Source organism: Micromys minutus (assembly GCF_963924665.1).
Source record: "Micromys minutus genome assembly, chromosome: 28".
NCBI classification, from domain to species: domain Eukaryota; kingdom Metazoa; phylum Chordata; class Mammalia; order Rodentia; family Muridae; genus Micromys; species Micromys minutus.
This window is the reverse complement of record NC_137963.1, coordinates 39,320,094-39,335,736: the sequence shown is the minus strand read 5'-3', so window position 1 is coordinate 39,335,736 and position 15,643 is coordinate 39,320,094. Positions and strand designations below refer to the sequence as shown.

Here is a 15,643-nt window from a genome sequence, read left to right as displayed (position 1 = left end):
TAGCTGAGCCACGGGTGCCCACGGCTCCAGGTCCTCCTCAGCTGGGTGCAGGCTGGCTGTTGGCATAGGCTTGATCTGGAAAGGAAGCCCGGCCTCTGCGCGTCTGCGCACACACGGAGGCATAAAGTTCTGGCTCAGGACCTGAGGCCTGGGGCTTTGGCTCAGAGTCCAGCACCACCTCGCAGTACTTGATGGGGGTCCCAGAGCTGGGGATCCGGCCTTGAGCTGGTCGCAGCTGCAGGCTAGTGTAGCACGTGGCCTCCTCTGTCCCCTGGAGATGCGAAGCTGTTAGCTGGTCTCTGCACCCTAGGGAACTATCTGCATCTCCTTCCTTCCCCCTTTCTTCAGCCATCTGACTCACCCTGGCAAGGCCTCCAGAGGATGGGTCCTGCTCTTCTGACCTCGGTTCTTGAGAAAGCCGTCCTGGGACAAAGGCACAGGAATCTCGTCAGCCTCTGATTGCCCCTGGCGTCTCCATCTCCATCACGTTTGAACTAGGAGCCAACCCCTGGGCCTTGCTCCTCCCGGTCCGCATTGCCTACCTGTCTGTAAATAGTGCAGGTTCCCGTAGAGTGGAACTTCTTCCATCGACCTTCCGGAGCTGCGGCACAGAGTTTGTGGGAGTGAGTGGGGGGCTTTTTTGGTTAAGAGGGATTATTCAGTTAACCCATCCCAGTTATTCATCACTCACGGTGGTGGCCTCTGTCCCTCCTGGTTCCTTCTCCGACCGCGGGTCCACTGGGACAAGAGTGCAGCCAATGAGACGAGAAGCAGCATTGTCACAACCCCTAAGAGGGCCCACAGACCCCACGCCTGAGTTATGGAGGGGATCCCTGTGGATGCGAGCGGATGGAGCTGTTACAACCTGGAACCGCATAACCCCTCCCCCAGGAGTCCCTGCCCCGCCCAGCTTACCCCGTGCTAGTAGATGAGCAGTTGTACAGTTGTTGTCTCTGCTCATGACTGCTGCTGGTGTGAGGGTCGGGGGTCAGTCCCACTGATGGCCCAGCCCCGACAACCCCAGTAGCTCCTTAAACCTGGCCTCCACAGCTCGGCATCGCCAGCACTGACTGTCAAACTTGCTGGTTTCCGGGGAGGAAGGCAGAGAGAAAGGATGAGCAGAACAAAGACCCCGCCCTGTGCCTGCACCTGCTCACCCTGAGCTCTCAACCCTGAGAACCCTGCACTGGGGAGCAGACGCAGGCCTGGGCGCTCTGTACCGCCCGCAGCCGAGTCCACGGAGACAGGACTAACAAGGACAGGAGCCCTTAGCCACGGAATGTCCGCCATTTCTCTCTGGCTCACATTGCCATGAAGGACATATATTCCTCAGGGAGCGTGGCTTTAGAATTCACAGTTCCACTACCGGAAATGGTTGCATTTATTTCTGTAGCCCAGGCTGGCTTCCATCTCAATATGAACTTGAACTCCAGACCTTCCTTCTCCCATCTACCACGTTCTGGAATTACAGCCATAGAAAACCACTATGCGCAGTGGAGAAATATCTGCACATTGCTGTTGCTGTTGCTAGTATTGTAATCAGGGAAAGGAAGATAGAGGAGGCTGGAGTCCTTCCTCACAGCCTACCTCATCCAAACTGTCCCTACATTCATTGCATCAAGGAATCTCTGACCCAGGCCAACTCGGGCAAACTGGGCCTGTCTCTGAAGCTATTCACTTGCTAGAGAAACCAGTAGGGAGTTCCAGAACTACTCTGTTTCGGGGTGGGGGTGGGGATGTGGTGGGAGGAGACATGGGTGGATCGCTACAGCTCACTGGCTGGCCAGTCTAGCTGCGTCAGTGAGCTCTCTGTACGGTGAGAGACCCTGTCTTAAAGAATAACAGAGATGACGTGAGAAGTCAATTTCCAGGCTACGAACACACTTATCTTTTTAAAAGACACTATAAAACAGTGGCTACGCCCACAACCCCGAGACTCTAAATGAGAGAGCAGCATGGAGCTACAACCAAGTAAATAAAATAAAAACATTGGCTCTAGATGCTGATTTAGAGAGCAGCTACTTATGCAACGGGGCCTTGGCACAAGCAGGTCCCTCTGTGTGTGTTTATTTAGAGTTTGAAATTGTTAGGTTTTGGTTTTGTTTTGGGCACAGTGTCTTCAACACCACAGATAACTAAATATTTTTACTCTTTAACCAGTAGATTAAAAATAACTAAGCGAAGCTGGGCACGATGTCTTTTGCCTTTAAACCTAGCATTCAAAAGGTAGAGGCAGGCAATTCTTTATGAGTTCAAGGTCAGCCTGGTCTGTGGTAGAAAGTTCCAGGCCAGGCCAGGCTACAAAATGAGACTGTCTATATGTGAACATACATACATCCATGAAATAAATAGTGACAGACTAAGCACACCAGCTCATTAGTATAGCTGTCCCGAGTGTGTTCAAGGTCTTGGTCCAGCCCCAGCACCAGCTCAAAAGTTAAGACAAACAAAATGGGGGCTGGCGAGATGGCTCAGCCGTTAAGAGCACTTGCTGCTCTTGCAGAGGACCCAGGTTTGATTCCTAGCGATCATCTGGAGGCCAACAACCATCTGTAACTCCATCAGGGGGCTAAGGACCCTCTGTAACCCCAGCTCCAGGGGACCCAACGCTCTCTCCTGACTGCCAAGGGCACCAGGCAGGCGCATGTCATGCAAGCACACATGAATACATGCAAGCAGAAAATTCCAATGGCTCAGCCCTGTTAAGAGTGCTGGTCACTTTTCTTTCGTTCTTTTTGTTTTATTTATTTATTATATATAGGTACACTATATCTGTCCTCAGACACACCAGAAGAGGGCATCAGATCTCATTACAGATGGTTGTGAGCCACCATGTGGTTGCTGGGAATTGAACTCAGGACCTCTGGAAGAGCAGTCAGTGCTCTAACCACTGAGCAATCTCTCCAGACCCTGATTACTTTTCTAGAGGACCAGGGTCTGATTCCCAGCACCCATATGGTCGCTGACAACCATCTCTAAATCCAGTTCCAGGGGATCTGATACCCACTTCAGGCCACTCTGAGCACCAGACATGTAAGTGACATACACAGACAGATATGCAGGCAAAACACCCATGCCATTTATTAAAAAAAAATTCAAAACTCTTAAAAAACAGAAATATGTGAAAACATTATATAAAAATAAATAAATCTAAAAAAAAAAACCCAAACAAACAAACAAACAAACAAAAGAACAGGGAAAACCAGGTCCTGGGTTCAATCCCCAGAGCCAGTAAATAAATAGAACTAAAATTACGAAATAGTGATTACAAAGAAAAATAAACCTGTTAATTCCTAATTTCTTGGTGTTTTAATTTATATTTAAGGTTTTTCTGAAATTTGTTCTGAAATATGAATTTTTGCTGATTTTTTCCTGATATTTAAGACATTTTCTAGTCGTTATCTATTGCTTCATATAAAAGAAACTTTTTAATAAATTATGTGTGTGTGCATATGTGTGCATATGTGTGTTGCACGTGTGTGTGTGCGTGTGTGTGAACATATGCCTTTGGAGGCCAGAGGGCATCAGATCCCTTGAAGCTGGAATTACAGGTAACTTTTAGTCACCAGAAGTACATGCTAAGATTTGATCACAGATCCTCTGAAGAATAAGAAATGTTTTTAACTACCGAGCCACTCCTCCAGCCCCTAAGAGAAACTGTTTAAAATGAAATGGAAGGGCCTGGGGTAGCTCAGTGAGAGTGTTTGTTGTTGAGGTATGAGAACTTAGGTTTGAGTCCTCCACACCCACCCCAATGTCGGGCGCAGGTTCTCCGGCCTGCCGGGCTGGACATGTGCATGGGAGCACACACCCACATACACTACACACACAAAGAAACAAACTCTAAAATAGCAAGACCTAAGACACGGTTCACCACAGTGTCAACATGAGGATTAACCGTAATGATGTAATTATTAAAGTCATTAAGGTCCAGTTTCTTATTAATACTGTTTCTTATTCTGTAATTAATTGAAAAATGCTAACTGTATACATCTTTATACTAACACGCTTATATATCTACAGAGTTCAATACTTTTAAAATTACGTTCCCTGTCTGTGTCTTTCTTGCCTGCAAATTGTGCAGGGGTAGGGGACAAGGAGGCACAGACTTTGTGACAGTGACAATCATAATTGAGAACCACTTATGAGAGGGAGCCCATGTCCCACACTGCCTGGGTGACCAGGAACTGGAGGCTGGATAGCCCACAGACCTAGGATGCAGGGAGGGGAGTCAATAAAATGACTCCTAATTATCACACACCTAACTAACTGTCTTCTTCGAGACTTCCTTTGGCAGCTGATGGGAGCAGATGCAGAGACCCACAGCCAAACATCAGTGCCATCTATCCAGTTCCTCCCCTTGGAGATTAGGGAACCCCCCACACCACCCCGAGGAAGAGGGGGAAGAATTGTATTAGCTAAAGGGGTTCAGTACACAAGAACACGGCCCACAGAATCATCTAAGCAGGGCTCACGGGCTCACAGAGAGTGAAGTAGAAATGAGAGTCTAGGTCCATATGCTATGGTTACTAGCTTGGTGGTTTTGTGTGCAGCTAACAGCAGGAGTGGGGGTGTCTCTGAGTCCTTTGCCTGTTCTTGGGACCCTGTTCCTCTTACTGGTGGCCTCACCCAGCCTTGATTTGTGTCCAGTCTTATTGTATCTTGTGATGCTGTGTTTGGTTGGCATCCCTAGGAGGTCTGCTCTTTTCTGAAAGGAAATGGAGGTGATTCGGAGAGAAGAGGGGGAGGGGAAACAGCAATCAGAATGTATTATATGAGAGGACATAAATTTTTTAAATGAATAAATAAAATTCTCAAGTTTTATTTATTATTTATTCATTCATTCATTCATTCATTCATTTATTTACAGTTTTGAGCCAGGGTTTCTCTATGTAGCTCTGTCTGTCCTGGAACTCCCTGCTCTAGACCATCCATCTGGTCCTCAAACACAGAGATCCACCTGCCTCTGCCTCCAGAGTGCTGGGATTCAAAGTACGTGCCACTGTGCCCTGACAGTTCTTAAAAATCTCAATTGACTGATTCTTTGGGATGGGGCAGATTTAGAAGATCTGGCCATAGTGGGCAAGAGCTCTCTAAGTAGCAGTCTGAGCCAGGTATTGAGACACAGGTCAGAAGCTAAGGCAGAAGGATTATGCGTTTGGATCCAGCCTGGGCTCCAGAATGGCACCATATATCAAACTAAAAGTAAAACAAAGACAAGCAGCTGGGCTACAGTCAAGTGGTGCACCTGATGGCTCTGTGCCATCAAAATAAAATAACCAAACCTTATTCCCAAGACCAGGCTTGGTGGCACACACTTACAGTCCTGTGCACAGGAAGAAAAAGCAGGGGTTACAGATGTTCTAGAGCACATTTGGCTGTATACACAGGGCCAACCTGACTCAAAACTCCAGAAAGGAAAAGGCGGCCATTTATCCCATTAGAATGGACCTGAATTTATTTACACTCACTAAGCCAGCTAGGCAGCAACTCCAGCTTTGTACCTCTTCCCCATCCGAAATCTCGGAGCAACCAGACTTTAACACTCCTGTTGCCCTGCCCTTCTGCCCTTAGAAAAACAAGATGAGCCGCCCATGTTTTATTCATTTATTTAACACGCGTACCTCTTGCCTGGTGGTTGCCTGGAGTCAGAGATGCTGACGGGAGGATGTGTTCCTTCCCTCGGCTGTCTGTGTAGGTGGGAAGGTGGTCAAAGATAACGAGGAGAGAGAGGCGTGCTGGCTGCCTCTAGGCAAACCCAGGAAAGGCTGCTGAGACTGTCTCAAACAACACAGCGTGGAGCAGACAGTGCAACACGCTGTCCTAGTTGTTTGTTTTGGAGAGAGGGTCTCACTGTGTAGACCAGGCCTTGAATTTATAGAGATCTGCTTGCCTTTGTCTCCCCACTGCTGCGATTAAAGGAGTGTGGTGCCACGTCTGGCAGCTCTGTGAATCCTGTGTGCTGCAACATAATTCCAGCATTCGAGGAACGGAAGCACGGAGGTCAGGGGTTCTAGGCCAGCCCCAGATACATGAGGATGAGGCCAGAAGAACCTAGCTGCGTTCCTCTTTGCCTTTTGGGTCATTGTGAACATTCATTCATTCATTAATTTCATTTAGTTCCTCAAGTTCCCCTAGCAAGAAGTGACTAGGCTTGGACAGTAAAATGGGAGAAATAAAAGACAAAAGTCCGGGGTGTGTGTGTGTACATACACATACATACACTTAAATAAATATATAAAATATATAAATGTAATATTATAATATATAGATATAATTTTAAAATATACAAATATTTTAAAATGTATAAATATAATATATAAATATATATTATATAATTTATAATAGAAATTAAAAGGGTACCCGCCCTGAGAATGAGCCCCGTGTGGTTGGTGCGCACCAGGTCGCACTGCCTGCGTCACTAGGAAAGCTGACGGATGACGCCCCGCCGCACGCCGCTCGGCTCGCCCCAGACGGGGGTCGCTTCTTGGCGGGCTAACAGTGACTAGCGGGGGAAGTCTGCGCGCGTGCGCACGCGGCACTCTCTGCCCATGGTCCGGGGACTTTCCCCTAGGCGGAAGGATAAGGAACAGGTCCCCCGTTTGTAGCCTAGGAAACAGGCCTTCAGAGCGAGATACCCGCAAGGTCTAGGCGACGCCATTTTATGGCTCCAGGAGCGGTTTTATTTTTTGATTGTGGTGAGAAAATTGTTCTCTTTAGGTCTAAAAACAACAAGCTATTGTCTCTATGCGAGATACTTTAGGCTGAAAGATTCTGGAAGGCATAATTATTTAAGAAAGCTATAAATAGATAAGGCATGAATTAATGTAGAAACGCTCGGTGGGCGTGGCTCATGCAAAATATTGCTTATCTCCACCCTGATGTGGGCGTGGTCATCGTGAGCGACCCTGAACCCGAGCGGTTGTCGTCTCCTGCGCGTGCGCATTACGACTGGCGGACCTGTGCCGGAACGCGGGGACCCGGGAGAGCCATTCTATTGGGCCAAGCATGGTGGGCGCTGGCCCCCCGTTGAGTATTCTGGGGCTGCTGCTTGTGTCTGCGCTGTTTGGAGTCCTCGGAGAGCGCCCCAGCCCGGATCTGGGGGCACGCCCAGGTACCAGCGAGAGCTGCTGGAGGGAGACTGGGACTGCCTGGTAGAAGCTGACCGATAGTTTTCACCCACAGAACGCCGCTCCCAGGTCGGTCCCGGGGCCACCGAACCTCGGCGGGAGCCGCCACCCAAGGACCAGCGCGAGCGGGCCCGGGCCGGATCGCTGTCTTTGGGCGCGCTGTACACTGCGGCCGTCGTGGCTTTTGTGCTGTTTAAGTGTTTGCAGGTACCGTATGGCGGTGGGTTGTGGGAGCCCTGAGCCTTAATCTCCTGGGGCGCCACGGTGCCCAGAACACCGTTTCCCGGCTACTTATAAAAACGACTAGTGCCTTGGTTTTTCCACGCGATTGGGGCGTTCGAGTATCCAGAGAGGTAATGGATGGAAGGGGGCTGAGGAATTGTAGCTAATGACCGTTACTTTGACTCCTCCCTCCATGTTGGAGCGCATCCACTTGGTGTCTGTGAGATTTTTAACCCGACTAGTGTCAGTATGCAAACAATGAAGTTACTGCTGAGCCTCCAACCTTGGCCCAAGGGGTTAATCGCTGCAGCAACGGAGTCATTTCGTGTTCTTGGGGAGAAAGCCCTGAAACTGTTGAAATGGAAAGTGGCAGCTACCATCCAGTGCTGTGTCTTCAACTCTGGTCAATTACTTGCACTAGGAAATAGTGGCCGAACTCATTAGTATCATAAAATTAGATGAGATTAACGAGCCCGGGCAGATTTGGTAAGACTAGAATGAAAATTGAATAAATTTTAACTGGGCGTAGTGTTTTATCCCAGCATTTAAGAGACAGAGGCAGGAAGAGCTTGTGAGTTCAAGGCCAGCCTCTACATAGGTAGATCCAGAACAGCCAGAGCTGCTACCCACAGTAACCTTGTCTCAAAACCAAAACAAAAATGTCATATTCCTGTCTTATGCATGGAGTTAAGCAGTTGGGAAGAAAAGGTGCAGGACCTGTGGAAGAGATGCATTGCAACCACAGTTTCACGGTGTGTTATAATAACCCATCAGAACACTGGGAGAACTGTATCCTAAAAATAAACCATAGGGCACTGCCTTTAAGAGCAAAGAGTATTATATAGTTAGTTTTTGTTTTTTGGGGTTTTTTATTTTTATTTTTTGTAATGGGGTGTTAACGTGAGTTGAACAGATTGGGGATTTTTTGTTGCCAGCAAAGACTGAGGGGACAGAAACTGGTGACACTACACAGGGGGAGGATTGTAAGTCCAAGGCCTGTCTGGACAATTCTGCAAGACTATCTCAAAGACAGTGAAGGGTAGGATGCTAAATAGGGAGGCAGGGGACCGAGCAAGCTTCAGATTCCTACTGTAGAGTTTCACATTCTCAGAGTGCTTCAGCAGTCTGACCGTGTGTGGGCATCCTCACGTGTCGCTTCATGTTCTGGGTGGTTAGGGTTAGGGTTAGAAACAACCGTGACTCTTCGCGGTGATGTCCAGAGCTCCCTCTATGGCTCCTCTCTTCACTGGCTCTGAAGTGCTGGCACCTTTGCTGCAGCTTTGCCTTTATTTTCTTCCACAGCAGGGCCCAGATGAGGCTGCTGTTCTCCAAGAGGAAAAAACCAAGAAGAAATCCTCGAAGTCAGGTGTGCTAAGTGATGGTTTCTGGGGGTGGAGTAGATCAGGAGACCGTAGGAGTGACCATGCCATTTATCTCACTCCCAGAACAACAGCTGGTGCAGCTGACGCAACAGCTGGCCCAGACGGAACAGCACCTGAACAGTCTGATGACCCAGCTGGATCCCCTTTTTGAGCAGTGAGAATTTGTGGGGATGGGTGAGGTGGGAGCCAAGGAGACTGACTGAGCAGCCCCTGAGAGGGTATTTCTGCAGGGTGACTACTTTGGTTGGAACCCAGCGGGAACTTCTAAACACAAAACTAAAGACCATCCATCACCTTCTACAAGACTGCAAGCCAGGCTCAGGGGTGGAAGTTCCAGAACCAGGTAAAAGGTTGGGGGTATCTGATGGCTGGGGACAATGGTGGCCGGGGACAATGGCTATGACACTGGTCTTCCCTCAGAGGCCAGCATACCCTTTCCTGAGGACCTGGGGAAAGAAGACCAAGAAGAAGCTGCAAACAGTCAGGCCTGGGAAGAATCCAGAAGCTGGAGCTCAGAAACATGGAGCCCAGCTCCCTCCTGGGAGGTGGACCAGGGACCAAGGAGAAGATGGCACAAGACTGTGACAAAGTGTCCAGCAGTAAATGACCACTGAAGGTCGTCTCAAACTGGGTGTGCCTCTTTGCTTTTCTCCCTCCCATTGTACGCACACACACAACTTACACACGCACGCACAGCACATAAGCTTATTAGGAGAGAGATACTGCCTTCCCATGAACAGAGAAGACAGAGGGAGCTGCAGTTCACACACACACACACACACACACACACACACACACACACACACACACACACACACGCAGGGAGCTGCAGTTCTTCCCTTGTGTTCCTGAGGTGACCCATGTGCCAGCCACCAAGGTTCAAACTGTTTCCTCATGGTTTAGACAGAAAGGTCTTTGCAAAAACAAAACAGCACTTTATTAAAATCCAGTGAAGAAACAAATTATGAAACTTACAACACAGGAGGTAGTTCAGGAAGGTCTGGAGTTCAAGGTCACCCTGGGCTACATGAAACCTTGTCCCAAGAAAAGATCTAATAGCCAGGTGTGGCAGCACACACCCGTAAACCCAACATCTGAGAGGCCGAGGCAAGAGTAATTCAAGTTCATGGTCAGCCTGGGTCACATAAGATCCTTTCTCAGAAATAAATTAAACAAGAAACCATAGGCAACAATGACAAAACAGCCTCCTTTACAAAGCTGCAGATAGAATAAACAGCTGACCACAGGCAGCAGGAGCTCTCTAGGCCGCCAAGTGGCGTGGCATTAAAGGGGCTTGTTCAGCTGAGGCTCACTTGAAGTGCATCCCCTTTGTTCTTGGCTCTGCCCTATTCCCGAGTTCTGGCATTTGTAAGAGTCTTGGTCGGCATGTCCAACTGCTACATGTACCCCAGGATAGCTGTGAATGTGGCCCAGCACATTTGTAGATGACATCATGTTGCAGGGACACTTCTGTGGGTAGAGTTCTTCTGGCTTCTATGGAAAGAAAACAGTCTGGGCACTGGAATGGGTGGGTGCTGTATTCAGTCACCTACAGGGATGGGGGAGGCCAGGGAGATGTGGCTTACCGAATGGCCATAGTGAGGCTGTGGTACCACTGTGACAGCTCCTCCTGGTCAGTAGACATAAGCAGTAGCTTCTCGTGTGGAAAGGACAGCTAGGGAGGAACCACCTAGTTCAGAGCAGCCTGGCTGGGGACCTCGGGTTTCACAATACTAACTAGGGATAAGACTACGACTATGTATGAAACCTGAGCCCCAACAATCCCCATATTCTCACGAAAAGGGAGCTAGCCCAAAGTGATGGGCTGGCCTACAACAACTTCAAGATTTCCCACTTAACTACTTACACTGAGCAGACCACCACAAGGTCCTCCTGAATGGCCAAAGACCCTGCTGAGCTGGCACTGGGTCATAGGGTACAGGGCTCTGCAGACAAAGGTGCCACTCTTCAGGTGCAAAGGCGGCCGAGGCTTGGCCATGAGGAGCAAATCGGAGAAAAGGAAGAACATCCGGGGCCGAGGCTCCCCAGCAGGAGGCACTACTAAAAGCCAACCCTGTCGTAGGAACCAGCGTCCTTGAAAATGGGAGGGTCATTATTGTACAGCTCAAGAATCCAAAGGAACACAAAAGAAACAGGAAGTTGGGGCGGGGTAATGTTATTGTGTGTATCTGTGGAGGTCCAAGAACAACCCTTCGGTCCTCTCCTTCTACTGTTTTGTGGGTTCTGGGGTTAACTCAGTTCATACAGCGATTGCATTACCCACTGAGCCATCTGGCCAGCCCAACATGCTGGCATTGTAGAGGGAGAGAAACGAACAAGCAAAGGGCAAAGTCTACAGTCTACCTGAAGTAAGCCCTTTTGCCTTGCGCCCACTGAGTAGAGCCTGAACACGCATCAGGTGCTGGTCATTCTTCTGATTCTGGCCAATGACCTGGACTTTCTGGGCAGTCTCGCTTACCAGGCGGGCAGCCCCTGGAACAACGGAACGGTTAGCTGTGAATGGCTCTTGGTAGTAAAAGACAAGCTAGTCTGGGGATGGGGGTTGGGTAGGCTCTGGACCAGGTTCTAGCTTCTGGAAGAAAAGGCAGGGCAGTTAGGGACACTACATTTGAGGGAAGACAGGGACATACCAGACACTGTTGGAGGTCAGAACCAGAGAGGCACTCAGCCTCTGCCTGACTGAGGAACTAGAACCTACGTGTGAGCTGTTGGTAGTCAGGGCTGTTGGGAACTGTGTTTTCAGCCAAAGCCACGACAAGATTCTCATACCTGGAAGTGGACGGTTGGAAGTGAAGGAGACAAAATGTCCTGGATCCATATGACCTGAAGATCAGCTCCCTGACACTCACTTCTCAACTGTCAATCAGGAAGGGCCTGGCTCCTCTGTTGTCCCTCTAACATTCGCCTCCCAATCTGGGCTCACATTACACTGCCTCCCCTACACTGAAGAATCAGGAGGCTAAGTCAGAAGATGAAACCAAATCAAACCAAGGAGGCTACCACAGACAACCTATGAGCCCTGGCACAGAGCTTCAAGACTAGGCCAACCCCTCGTCTCCCTGAGCTTTTCCAGAGAGCCTGTCTCAGACCTTGCTGCAAGTTTCCTCTGTTCAGAATATGGTGTCAGATCTGTCGCTTGAGGCCCTGGGCACCCCTGGGGGTCCACATTCTCTTCTTAGAAGCAATTTGGCCCCGAAAAGCAGAGTTGGGGTAGAGCCCCTTGCATCCCCACAAAGCTGCAGCCCTCAGTTATCCAGCGGAGACCACTGATTCCAGCCTGGAAGGGTTTACTCACTGTTGGAGCCGCTGCAGAGGCAGAGGGAGCAGGTCCTGGAGCTGAAGACCCCTAAATTCAGGGCGACCCTCCTGAAGCCGCACGAACCTCCGAAAACGCTTATTCTTCCTCAGCTGCTCCTGGGTTAAGAGGGAGAGTTCCTATCAGGGGAGAGAACTCACCCCTATTACCATAGGCAAGCTATGCGCTCCTGCGGGAAGCCTGGTCCTAGAGATGTTAGCAAGAAGCTGGGTTCGAAGGCAAGAAACTGATTAGGTCTCTAAACTAAGGGGGAAGGAGGAAGAGACAGAATGCAGGTTACCTGAAGGGTAGTCTGAGACCTCTCTGCGTTGACAGCAAACTGGGTGTAGAGCTCCAGGTGGGGGCAGAAGCCGTGGAGCCCAGGCCCCCACTGTCCTTCTTCCAAGTAGGGAAGCAGCTCTCTGTGTGGGCAAAGGGCAGTGAAAGAGCAAGCCAACAACTACTCTACACTCCCTCAGATACTTCCCGTAACCCTGCCTCGGAGGTAGTGCTATTATCCCATTTTACAGCTGGAGAGGCGGGCACGTTAAGGCATCGGGCCAACCCCACAGGTGAGAAAGTTGGCAGATGAACTTGGCCTTTCTGACTCCTCTGCTACCTCTCTCTCCCTGCAACTTTTCCACTCACAGGCTGGCGGCATAGATGAGCTCCCAGGTCCCAAACAGGCTCTGGCGCTCTGGTGGTCGTAGTGTCCCTTTGGCTTTCAAGATCCCCAGGAAGTACTGTGGTGGGTGGAATACAAGTTTTTTAGTCTGTAGCAAAAGGAATCCAACGTCAGGTGCAGCCAGAGTCTGTAGATGGCAGTCTGAATTCCTGAAGCAAGGTCTGGGACACCCCCCCACCGCCACCGAGCCCCACCGTGGCCACCAGCCCCAGTTGTTCCTGGTAGCGCCTCTCGGTCTCCAGCAGCTCCCGAGCGGTGCAGGCACGTTTCCGTTCCCAACGGGCACGCTGCTGTCGCACCGGGCAGCATGCGGCGGGACCGGGACTCTCCATGCTTGACCCCAGGAGCTCAGGCTTCCCAAAGCGTCGCGCCGGAGATTCAAATTCCAACCGCTCGGTGGGCGGGGCCGCGGGGGTGTGGCCCAGGAGCCGAGTGCGCAGCAGAGAGCATGCGCGGGCAGCGGCTAGCGGGGCGGGGCTGGTCAGCCTGTGTGCGCCCCACCCATCGGGGCGACTATATAGGTGCAGTGAGGTCGAGTGACCCCAGGTGTGGCATCGGTGCCAGGCGCTAAGGTGACTCAAGGGTCTGAACGCCGAACACAGGAGACTCCAAAATGCAGACTTTACAAGGCTTCAGTGTCTAACTGAAGAATTGGGAATGTGGGGATAATTAAGGTACATACTAGGTCCTGAGCCCGTGCCAGACAGTAAAGCGAGTCTTGGCCAGTCATTCCCAGTGCTATCACTAACTACGAGCCTTTGAGCTCTGGACAGAAGTGTGTAAGATTTAAGGTAATGTTTGTTTCTTCATTTTATTTTCTGTCATCGTTGAAATAGGGTCCTATAATGTAGGCTGGTCTTGAACTGTGTTCAAGCATGACCTTGATTTTATCCTCTCTCTCTCTCTCTCTCTCTCTCTCTCTCTCTCTCTCCCTCCCTTCCTCCCTCCCTCCCTCCCTCTCTTTCCCTCTGTCTCTCCCTCTCTGTCTCTGACTCTCTGTCTCTGCCTCTCTCTCCACTCCCTTCAGTCCCTCTCCCCACAATCTTTTCCTTCTCCAATTCCATTAGAAGACAGAAGCTTCGCTGTGCTAACTGCATTACCTTATTTAAAAGGATGCTCTAAGTTTTCCTTAGGACTTTGAGGAACGGAGCTGGAGTCACGGACAGTTGTGGTCACTCAGTGTGGGTGTTGGGAATCTCCCTGGAGCTGGAGGAGTCTGGCACTTATGGCTACCAGATGTGGAATCAAATCTGTGTGTCCGGGAAAGCAGGGAGCACTCTCAACTGCCTAGCCATCTCGTATAGATACACACATAATTTTAAAATAATAAAAATAAGTATGCTTAAATACGGGTAGGGGCTGGAAAAATAGTTGTCTATGAGTTCTGGCTACTCTTCCAGAGGACCCAGGTTCAGTTTCCCTACTGTGGCCCACGGCAATCTTCAGCTCCAGTGCCAGGGGATCAGATACCGGCTTCTGACCTTGTTAGGCACCAGGCATACAAATAACTTTTTAAATATAAAGTTCTAAAAACTATCAAAATGGGGGGACACTTATTGTACATATAATGCCAAGTGAGAAAGAAAAGACAGTCTACAGAGCTGTGTGTAATGTGACTCCCTCTGCATGAAAATGAACACAGAAGGCTGGAAAGCTGAGCTATCGAGCCCTGGTTGTGGTTTTTAATCTCGGGGTGATGAGACTGAAGACAGTTGAACAAATGGGTGTCTCCCTACACCAGACAGTGGGATGCTGAGGTCAGGGGTCTAAGAAAGAACAGGACAAGTGGGGAGATATTTTACATTCCCCAAGACTCTTCTCCACCTCCCCACATTTCCTGCTTTGAGCATGTGCTATTTTGTAATTATAAAATGCATGTCATACTGGAAAATTAACTGTAAGAAACAGTAGATCCATTTTGGGCTCTTAGGAATCTGGGCTCCCAGCCAAGAGGCAGGGGACTGCCAGGGTTCTAAGCTTCCTCCAGCTCTGACATTCTAAGAATCCCAAAAATGTTAAAATGCTTCACTTAGACAAGAGAAGAACAACCTGAAAGCCTTGGAGAAAAGGAGTGTTTGGACTAGACTGTCTTCAGTTTGGTGACACTCTCTTGGGTGGATGGAGGAAGCATGGCCTGGTTGCTTATGTCTGTAATCCCAGTGCGTGGAAAGCTGAGGCAGGAGGACTGCTGCAAGTTTGAGGCCAGCCTGGGCCACTTAGTGAGACCCCGTCTCAAAAATATCAAAACAAAAGAGAAGCAAATGAAGGACAGTCTGCGGAGCTCACGTGTGGGTCATGGAAACCTGAACAGTAGCAACAGACAGCAGGGCTGGAGATGTGGCTCAGAGGGAAAAACACTGGCTGCTCCTGCAGAGGGCCTGGGCTCAGTTCCTATCACCCACAAAGCAGCTTGTGGTACACATACACACACGGCCACACATGCACGCACGCACCCACACTGTACTGGCCAGTTTTGTGTCAGCTTGACACAAGCTGGAGTCATCACAGAGAAAGGAGCCTCAGTTGAGGAAATGCCTCCATGAGATCCAGCTGTAAGGCATTTTCTCAACTAGTGATCAAGGGGGGAGGGCCCCGCCCATTGTGGGTGGAGCCATCCCTGGCCCAGCCCATTGTGGGTGGTGCCATCCCTGGCCCAGCCCATTGTGGGTGGTGCCATCCCTGGGCTGGTAGACCTGGGTTCTGTAAGAAAGCAGGCTGAGCAAGCCTGAGGAAGCAAGCCAGTAAGTGACATCCCTCCATGGCCTCTGCATCAGCTCCTGCTTCCTGGCCTGCTTGAGTTCCAGTCCTGACTTCCTTTGGTGATGAACAGCAATATGGAAGTGTAAGCTGAATAAACCTCTTCCTCCCCAACTTGATTCTTGGTCATGGTGTGCAGGAATAGAAACCA

General features: G+C 49.8%; 3 protein-coding genes across 3 annotated transcripts; 1 reads left to right on the top strand and 2 right to left on the bottom strand.

The window, feature by feature from the left end:
* Nucleotides 1–37: 37 nt before the first annotated feature.
* On the bottom strand, nucleotides 38–961 carry SIT1 (signaling threshold regulating transmembrane adaptor 1; the record flags this gene model as incomplete). The annotated part of the gene is made up of 5 exons (XM_080940296.1): nucleotides 38–271; nucleotides 362–423; nucleotides 543–601; nucleotides 692–833; nucleotides 916–961. 5 exons carry the CDS (start codon nucleotides 959–961, stop codon nucleotides 38–40), a joined length of 543 nt encoding a protein of 180 aa, XP_080796422.1.
* Nucleotides 962–6,959: 5,998 nt separating this feature from the next.
* Nucleotides 6,960–9,348, top strand: CCDC107 (coiled-coil domain containing 107; the record flags this gene model as incomplete). The annotated part of the gene is made up of 6 exons (XM_080940350.1): nucleotides 6,960–7,114; nucleotides 7,186–7,337; nucleotides 8,655–8,718; nucleotides 8,798–8,888; nucleotides 8,965–9,077; nucleotides 9,155–9,348. The coding sequence occupies exons 1-6, from the start codon at nucleotides 7,009–7,011 to the stop codon at nucleotides 9,346–9,348; spliced, it is 720 nt and encodes a 239-aa protein (XP_080796476.1). The 5' UTR covers nucleotides 6,960–7,008.
* An 837-nt stretch (nucleotides 9,349–10,185) lies between these two features.
* Nucleotides 10,186–13,067, bottom strand: ARHGEF39 (Rho guanine nucleotide exchange factor 39; the record flags this gene model as incomplete). Its single annotated transcript, XM_080940004.1, has 9 exons — nucleotides 10,186–10,228; nucleotides 10,321–10,409; nucleotides 10,602–10,828; nucleotides 11,099–11,227; nucleotides 11,454–11,524; nucleotides 12,051–12,169; nucleotides 12,352–12,472; nucleotides 12,699–12,793; nucleotides 12,930–13,067. The coding sequence occupies 9 exons, from the start codon at nucleotides 13,065–13,067 to the stop codon at nucleotides 10,186–10,188; spliced, it is 1,032 nt and encodes a 343-aa protein (XP_080796130.1).
* Nucleotides 13,068–15,643: the final 2,576 nt, after the last annotated feature.